General features: G+C 41.7%; 1 protein-coding gene across 1 annotated transcript in view; it reads left to right on the top strand.

Moving 5' to 3' along the window:
• Nucleotides 1–5,096: 5,096 nt before the first annotated feature.
• The window catches only part of cav1 (caveolin 1), a 12,464-nt gene continuing 7,913 nt past the window's right edge, over nt 5,097–9,647 (top strand). Inside the window, exons 1-2 of the mRNA XM_023429490.2 lie at nt 5,097–5,595; nt 6,549–6,716. Of these exons, the coding sequence (XP_023285258.1) occupies nt 5,560–5,595; nt 6,549–6,716 (204 nt within the window). The 5' untranslated portion in view covers nt 5,097–5,559. The remainder of the gene's footprint in view (nt 5,596–6,548; nt 6,717–9,647) is intronic.

The raw sequence follows: 9,647 nt of genomic DNA, 5'->3' as shown, positions 1-9,647 counted from the left end.
GCTGCATTCGTTTATTTGAGTGCAGGCTGAAAGACAGCTGCTATGGCTAACATGTTAGCAACCAGTTGGCTAATATCACATCCAGCAGACACAGAGCAGCTTCATCATTCATTAAGAGTCATGTTTCTGTTGAGATGGAGAGTGTCGTTCCAATATTCATTCATTCAATTCAGGGTTGATGAGACTGAACTGTACCGGAAATATGGTGTAAAACCAAAACATTCAGCTAAAAGGGGATAAAAAACAAAAGCACAGTACGGCTGCAAAATTGACAGATAATACAAGAGCTGAGAAAGGCTTTATTGCAAATACTGTTTTGTCCTGTTATCGCAAGATAATTATTCCCTTATCTCGACATAACAAAGCTTTGGGATAAAAAAACATTTGCTTTTACGGACTTTCTCAGCTTCCGTACATCCGTACATGTAGGTATTTGATCCAATATAAGTAATGTCGATTGATAGTGGAGCTTTAAACTAACAGCTATCACCGGTCACGGTTAAATCGTCATGGCCGGATCTGCTTGTTTGTGCACTTGCTCACTAAAACAAAGAGCTGTGATCATTGGAGAAAGTGTTATTGTACAGCACTATTCCAACATTAAGTGGATAAACTTTTCATTTCAATAAGTAAAGGTGAAAAAAATCACTGTACTAAAATGTGGACTGTTTCAGAACGCGCATATGAACCTATAACTCTTTGGGTTGTCATCCAGATTTTCCAGAAAGAAAGGAGCACAATTCATGTAACTCATATTTGCATCTTTGACAATTCCAACCTGTTGCTCAACATTGCTGCAAGCTAACCAGCTGAACCTCGACAGCAGAGAGTCAGACAGACGTCTGACACTGCATGAGGTGATGTTTTGTTTCCAGCAGCTCTGTCACAGCTTTAATCCTTTCACTGGTGTTTAACTGTTGACAAGCCACCAGACAGCCAAGCAGAGGAAATTAGAGGTAGCTGTTGCGCAATAGAGGAAAGACACAGGTGTGTGGCTAAAGCGTTTTCTCTCCTCAGCATGACATATAGCACTAAACATCCTCCGCTCAGCCCAGCTATCCTTCAAATGTCATATATCTTTATTAGACAAATAAATCATAGTGTGACCTGCATCTGTCCGTTAAAAATAATACTTTTATTTGTCTGCATGTTATGTACTCAATCATTTTTTAAGCTGTAGCTTTACTCAGACTCTGGATTACTTCAACAAGCCAGATGTGACCAGAATAAAGACTTTTTTTTTTTCCCTCAAGGTAATTTTTCTGTACGTGGTTCCTTGTTTCTGTCAGAGAAGATGAGTGTGGTTGGGACGTGCAGCTGAGTGCCAGAGAGGGCTCGTAAATCACTTTGCTGAGATTGCATAAGACACTTTCCTATACAAAGATGAGCTGTGGGTCGATGGAACATGACCCGAGGCTTTGCTTTTGGACCTGCAGGCCTGCACAGCATTTCTACCTGTTACACTCCTCTAACCCCTCTGCAGTTTATCACTTAACACTTCCCTCCACCAGTAAGGTTCAGTATATTTCTGCTCATTTATCAATTTGTGAACAGTGCTTCACTTTAACCATCAATAGCCAGACACAGAACACAAGCAGCAGCTGCCTGCGAGGGTCAACTGAGTCCAAACCGCAAACCAAAGCATGAACTGTTATTGACTCGCATTTAAAAAAAAAACAACAAAATAACACAAAAAAACATTTTTGTCATTTTTGCACTGTGAAGCTCAGTTGCTCTGACTTGCATTGCTGCTTCTGACTCAAAAATACTTACACCGGGGCGTCCCGGTGGCTCAACCAGGCAGAGCACATAACATGAAGGTTTAGTCCGAACTGCAAAGGCCGGGTTTCAAATCCGCCCCGAGGCCCTTTGCTGCATGTCATATACATATATATATATATATGACATGCAGCAAAGGGCCCGGCCATGTTGTTGTTTTTTTAAATTTATTTTAAAAGGAAAATGGGTGTTATTGCCAGTTATTGATAAGATTAATTTTCTGTTTGGTTGATGTTAAGGTACATTAGGATTTATTAGCTTCAGCAGTCGTCCCCTAATTAGCTAGCTTGATTAGCTAGCTGAGCTGCCGCCATTGTAGGAGAGACAACCGCCTTCTCCACCTGCACGGACTCGCGAGGAGCTTCAGCAGTCGTCACAGAAGGATTGAGTGTGACGGCATGTGTTTCCTTCAGACGTGGTAGGGTTCAATCTCACTCCATGCGACTGTTTTTGTTTCTCCACGAGCTCCACCGTTTAGCGCGCCAACGAACCTTAATGCAAAAATGTGTGTGTGGGGGATTTTTCACAGTATATGCTGAGTAATTGATAAAAGAATTCACATATTTCTGTAGTAACATCACCACGACTTATTAAAGCCAGGATTGTAACTTTAACCTCTCAGTCATTAGAGAGAGAGTGAGAATCATACTATAACCTAGACTTGTATGTTATTCAGTGAAATGTGTCTTTCACCATTTTACTAAGTTTGAAGGGGTTTTAATACATTATTAAGTTCTCCCAATGCATGTAAGAACACAATACTTACAACTACTGCTGCTATGACTTCCAGACGTGTTACCATTACAATAATAGACCTGCTAGTGCCACCCTGAGACAATGGTCCATACTGTAAAGTGCTCAGCATTTGACCCTGACCTTTGACCTCCGGCCTTCCTTTAGAATGGCAAGCACGCAGGACTTGAAGTAGTAATACTAAGGATAATATAATAATAAAATGATGCAAATTATAATGCTACTAATGCTCACAGTGAAACTACTATCACCACAGTGCAAATACTGTTGCAGCTCAGAGAACTACATCTATTACAACTACTGTTACTATGGTTACTGCTGCTGCTATTAGTGATGTTTTGTTTTTAGGAAGTAGTTTCTGTACTGTTTTTACCATTACTGCTGTAGTAATGTTATTTCACTGCTTTTATAGGCTAAAGTTCTTCCTGCTAACACTGCCCCTGTGGTTAAATTGGGTAAACAGCTGCTTATTGTTGTTTCCTATCACTACTACTACAAAATTAATGAATTACTATGACTCCTGTTATTACACAGCACTATTATACATCACTCAGTGCTGCCTTTGCCACCACTGAATTACTGCTGTTCATACAGACACTCCCTGCTTGACAGGCCCTTGCTAAACATAGCACCTGTAAAAGATGCATCACATCCTGTGTGTCAGTTAATGTGCACCTGATACTAAATCATATGTTGTGTGCAAATTAGTTCTTTGTCTGCATTGTTTTTGTTTCAGTCAGTAAATTAGTCACATTTAACTGCAGTTAACCATCATCATAAGCCTTTAATGAATCCAGTCTGCACAGCCTTTGTCATGCTGCATGAAGTCATTATTATCCCTTTTGAATGTGAATGTATTTGATGTTTCGGTCGTTTTAAAAGAGCAGTCTTTTTTTTTTCCAAGGTCACAAAAGTGTCATTCACATGTTGAGCATTTACAGCTTTTCCAGTGGCGTCATCCACACAGAAAACTCCGCTGGCACAGGGGACAGAATCAGCTGTTTGAGAACCTGTTGGTCCAATCATAAACTGAAACTGCCTCAACCTAACGTTCCCACAGATCCTGTTCTGCCATGGAGCCTTGATTCACTCTCAGTTTAAAGTGATGTGGTGTTGTGGTGGTGAAGGCCTCATGTTGGCAGCACTCTCCACATCCTGTAGCCTGACACTTCACAATGTTGTTATACCAACGCCAAGTCTTATGATGATTTTGATGATGACTGCTTATGACGTTAACGCAAGGATCAATGATGTTTGGTATCAAATGATTATTTTTATTCTCAATAAAATTTGAATCATTGAAGCTGCTCATTTATTGCAAAAACAATATTTCAAATACTGTACAATATATTGACAGTTATGTCAGGTCAGGGACTGCTGATGTAGCTGCTTCTACAGCGGCATATCTGTTTGAGACAGGTGCTCATTTGGTTATTTTGATCTGTGTTCAGCGCCACACCCAGTGAAGTAAAGAAGATTAGGTTCATTTAACCTTTCCAGAGCACACGTGCACAAAGTGTCAGTTAAAGAGGCAACAGCAAAGATTCACTTGCACTTTCACTCATCTAATATTTGAACCAGAATCAGCAGAATCAATAAACCTTCTTGTGTCCTCAGTTTCTGTGTATTTACTTATAGAAAGGAATGGAATATCGTGCACAGATGTTTTGGCTAACGCGTCCCTCACTGTGCAGGTTGAGTGATTTATTATCATTATAGAACAGGAACAAAGAAATGGGAAAGGTGAAGCAAGTTTTCAAAGAAAAGGCGTGGTAACACAGATATAGAAGGTCGGCGTCAGATTCTTAGTACTGACAATCAGCTCGTATGAATAGTTTCTAATGACTTTCTTAATTCTTAATAAATCGTTTACCAATTCTTGATGGATCAGTTATAACTTGTTATTAAGAAGAACTTGCCAGGTCATAAAAAAATCCCTTTGGTTGGTGTTTATTATATTATATTACATTATAAGATACAGAGAAAATCAAGAGCAATCATAATGGATTAGCAACATTTATAACTGCAGTATTGCCTGATAAAGAAGGGAAAAGAAACAAGCCGAACTGATTTCTCACAACCTTGCAACAGAAAAGTTTTTATTAATAGTTTATATCTAACACAATAGTCAACTTCAGGTGTGTTAGAAAACAAAAACTGGACATGAGCCAAAACTCTCTGATCATGTTTCTTTGCACTGAATAAAAAGCAAATGAAAAGATTGTTTTCAGTCTGTAAAAGAAGTGAAAACACCTTCTCAGACGTTCAGGGTCGCACCCATCACACACGGACACACACACACCCACAAATTGCACCTATCGCATCTACTGGCATAAAATCAGCTGAGTGTGCCAGCTGGTGTCACTCCAAGGTGAGTAAGAATGTAAACAGACCAGAGCGACCAGCTTGGCTTCCCAACCTCATAAAGCTGAAAACAACAGTAACCATATCCAGGTTTAAAGTATTAGTTTGGACTAAGCAGCTGGTGATAGGCAGGACTTTGCTGAAACAGCCAAATGAATTCTGGTTGGTCCTGAAAACTCGTTTAATTTAATTTATTTATTGATTGATGGCTTTTTTTAATCCATTATAACCACTTGAATTGGTCTCACTGGAACTAAGGTGCAGCACGTAAGGATCCACACCTTGTTGTGGTTATTATTCTCTGCCATGATCCCCAAATAAAGTAATTCCACACAAATTACAACAGCCCTTCAGTCTGAGATCACGTCAGTCTCTCCTCCAGCCGGGCAGGTTAAACTGTGGCTCTGCCGTCTCAGCTCACAGGTGACTCCCGGGCTGCGTAGAGCTCGCTCCAGAGACCAGAGGGAACACCGGAGGTTTCCCTCACTGCTCTGGCATTAAATTCCACTCACGTTCACCGAAAAGGGCAGGAATTAGATCACTGCAGGTTCCTGAGAGGAGCCCCGGTCCACTCAGTGTTGCCTCCACGCCTCCCACACAGCTTCCTATATTGTCTTCTAGTCTTGTTTCACCGCGGTAAACTGTTCAAACTTGAGGAACAGCATGACAGGAGGACTGAAGGACGGCGAAACAGAGGAGGTACAGTATGACTCTCCTTTTACTGCTGGCCCTACTTTTATGGTGAATGCAGACACGGATTTGTCCTCATCAAGGAGCTGATTGTTCTCGCTCCTTATCTCTATCCATGAAGGAAATTTTGATATTTGTTCCAGCGTCTGTCTTTGCTTGTTTTTTTTTTTCTTTTCTGGCACCTAGTCATGAACGCGTCTCCCACACCAAGTGAGGGAATGTGAAGAACCATTCAGTGCGCATTAACATGAGACCGTGAGCTTTTACCTGCTAAAACAATCTTTAACGCAGTAACCGGTTATTGTGTTACGCATCAAATTAGACTTCACATTTTCGTGCGTAAAAGCGCAAATAAGACTAAACCCACAAACTTTTTTCCCACGTAAGATTTCAGTCATGAATCACGCACGTGCTTTAACAACGACTAATGAAGCCATATGGTTGTGCGTATTAACGAGTGCGCGTGAAAGACTCACATGTAGGGCTGTGGGGACCAAAGGAGTCTTTACGCACACGCTTTTTAAAGCGATGGACACGGAAACCAAACATGTTTCTGCATTAAATATGAACATATATTCACAAGTCGGATAACAAATATAGATGATAAACTCTATTCGTTTATAAATAACAAAAATATCTTATATTCAGAAAAGAGAGAAGTTGTTCTTATTTGGAATATGCGCTTTTACGCATGTCTTAAAACTGTTGCCATGCACACAGGTACATGTTATTAAATAAACTGTCAGGATATTAGATTTCTTTCTGGGTGGTGAGGACCCCTTGCGGCTGGTTCGAGGGGTGTGGTGCTTCACTTTCTATTCATTTAAACCCATCCCTGTTTGTAGGGCAGGCTGGTAACTCGCAGCTCCAGTCTCTCTCCCTCTCAGCGTACTGCACACTATCCCTCCTCCTCCGCCTCCTCCTCACTCTCTTCTTTTTCTGCCTCCTCCGGATCCTGACAGGAGTTTCTGCATTCGCCGTTCATCCGAAAGCAAGGGAACATATACAAACCCAACAATAAAGACATGGACAACGACAGTCTGAACGAGAAGACGATGGAGGATATCCACACCAAAGAGATCGACCTGGTCAACCGGGACCCCAAGCACATAAACGACGACGTTGTCAAGGTGAGTCAAACCTGGATGACTGTTAACTTTTGAGCTTTAAATTTTGGGGGTAAAGCGCGAGCTTTCGGTCTATTTTGCGGCACCTGAAACCGTAACTTCAACAAAACACCTGTTGCAGAGTTTGCACTTTATTTGTTTCTAAGTGGACTCGCCTCACAATCACAGTAAACTGAAATAAACTGAGCACCGAAGTCTATGAGCTGTCAAACTGATGTTATGTGCGGCTGTGCGCGTCAGAGGCGCATTCGGTTCTCTGTGCGCACAAGTTGCGCGCTGCTTTTCCAGTTGTGTTACTCCCCCCCCCCCCCCCCCCCTTTTTTTTTTTTTTTTTTTTCCCCCCCCCCCCCCCATTAGGAAGAAGTTTTGCAGATATACTAAAACTCACTGTGGCGAGACAATGGCAAACATTCACATGCGTAAATGTCTGTGCGTCTGTCAGAGCAGCGGACTTGGAAACGTGAACATCCTCGCTCCAACAGAGGAAACATTACGAATTTCCTGTTGTTGGAACACACGTTTCCCACAGTCCTTGTAGCTCACGCCTTGCTGTTGGGAAAGTAGAATTCTTTCCAGAAGAGAGCAGCCCGGCCGCATAAATACCGACTGTTTATTTTGTTTAAAGTTAACACAGGGGGAGAGTTTATAGCAGCAGAGTAGTGGCGCGCTGGAAGCCACCTGACGCGCCTGCATGGCAGCAGTCTGAGCCCGGCCGCCCTCCTCTCCAGCTGGGGCAGGTTTTTTACATCAGAGTGGGGTCAAACGGCTCCCTGCGTGGGACAGGAGGGGTGAGCTCTTTGAAATGCCTGAACTCTTTACTCTCTGCCTTATTAAAACAGTGAAACACCCAAGTTGCTAGTTAGTCTGAGGGGATATCCCTCACCACTCCCCACATCTCTCCTCCCTTCTTTCCTCCCATTCTGCTCCCTCCCTCCCTTCCTCCCTACATTCCTGTAGTTGCGTCAGGGTAGCAAATATCCATGTGTTGCTTTCTATTGGCCCCTGTCCTCTTCCAAATGATAAGTGACAGTCTGGCTTTATTGATTTTGTTGATTGGAAAGATACTCCTGCAGATGGAGTGATTAGAAGGCTGCTGCCTGTCATGAGATTCAGTTCAGTTCAGTTCAATGAAGCTTTATTGGCAAAATAAAGACATAAACATTATTTCACATGAGATGCCCTACATCATTAGTGCAATGATTGAAAACCACATGTGAAACCAATATGTAAATATCCCCATGTGACATATTTTTTCACATGTGATAAACATATGAAAGGTACAGTTTGTGTATTGTAGTATTTAAAAAAGAAAAGTGTGTTGCCAATGGTCACCATCTCTGCCTCATGAACAGTTTTAAAAAGGAGAGTTTGGATTATTGTATTCTCCCTGAACAGCAGCAAAGACTTTTTGGGAATATGAATTTGGTGGAAATTTTCATTTTCTTCATTTTAATCTTTTGAGCACTCTTTAAGAAAATGAACTTCCCCATTTTCTTCTGCCTCTCTCTCTCTCTCTCTCTCTCTCTCTCTCTCTCGTTCTCTCTCTCTCTCTCTCTCTCTGTCTCTCCACGTCTTCCACCGCTCGCTGCTTTCTCTCCCTCCCCGTTCTCCTCCATTGTGACAGTGAGTCAGACTCTCCTTCCAGTCTCAGAATAGAATGCAGCTTTATGATTGGCCCACCCCTCTCTAATCAACTCAACAGACCGCTGGTGAAATTATCTGAAATCACATGCGGGTGCACTGTAAAAATTAAAACTGCTTCAGGGAAACGTTGAAAGGCTGAGACTCTAAACTTGTCACCAGAGCTGGAAAGTTACTAAGTACATTTTGCAAGAAGTGCAAACTATTAACAAACTTAATGTTGATCTACTGAAATCCAAAGATTTATCTGACAGCTGCAGTCACTAGTAATACGGTTTGAATATGTATTAAATAAGCATTAGCATTAGCAAGCACTACAACATCAAAATGCTACTTACATCATAATGGATTAGTTATGATAATTCAATATTATAATACATAATAAACCTGGCAGGGGCCATTGTGTCTTCATGAAGAACAGTTTTACTTTTGATACTCAAAGTTTGTCTTTCCGATACCTACTTTCTACATTAAAATGTACCTTTGTGTTTCATGGAGTGGTTTTACATTGTGGTATTGTATAGAATCTTAATACTCCATTTACTGCTCTTTGTAATAGCTGTATACCACAAACGAGACAGTTCTTCAAAGGAGCTATTCGTAGGTTTTGCTATTGCTACATAGCTAACGTTAGCATTAACAGCTGTTTACTTACCAGTCTAGAAGAAACGTTGCGAGTTCAGCATCAAACTTCATTCTTTTACCCACCAACAGCTGTCTCCAGAGGTGGCAAGCAAAGCTAATGTTTTGCTTCTATTTCTATCACTTCTTTTCTTCTACTGAAGTTACCATGCCAACCAGCTAGCCTGATCGGACTGTCTCGTCACTTTCCGATACTGAGTCACTGTAACGTCCGGGCTTCCCAGAAAAGGTAGCGCTCCTCAGAAGGTGTATTATAACCTCTTGTGTCGTAAATGCAACAATGGCTGAAGCTCTTGCCAAGATTGGTGAGCAAACAGCTGTTAATGCTAACGCTAGCTGTGTAGCAGTTGCAAAACTTACAAATATCTCCTTTTAAAGAAATTCCCCTCGTGCAGACTTAACAAACTCCAACAGTATTTTGAGGAGCTTGTGACACATATAGATCAGGGCCTCCCTCTGGATTTCAGAACAAACGATCCTGTGGTTTTTACAGTGTGCTGTATACAGTGGCTTTGAGGTGCTTTGAGGTCAATGGAACAGTTCTGCCAAGTGGAAGCGTGTGTTCGGTGTGCCCCAATGAAAAGCACAAGCAGAGGGAATCCCTTCCAGCAATCCTCATCCTGCAATCCCTCCGTGACCACACACGGCCCC

Source organism: Seriola lalandi, unplaced genomic scaffold, assembly GCF_002814215.2.
Source record: "Seriola lalandi dorsalis isolate HSWRI2012SDOR001 ecotype SW California unplaced genomic scaffold, Sedor1 jcf7180002054894, whole genome shotgun sequence".
NCBI classification, from domain to species: Eukaryota; Metazoa; Chordata; class Actinopteri; order Carangiformes; family Carangidae; genus Seriola; species Seriola lalandi.
The sequence above is the reverse complement of the archived record's forward strand: the minus strand, read 5'-3'. Positions and strand labels throughout refer to the sequence as shown.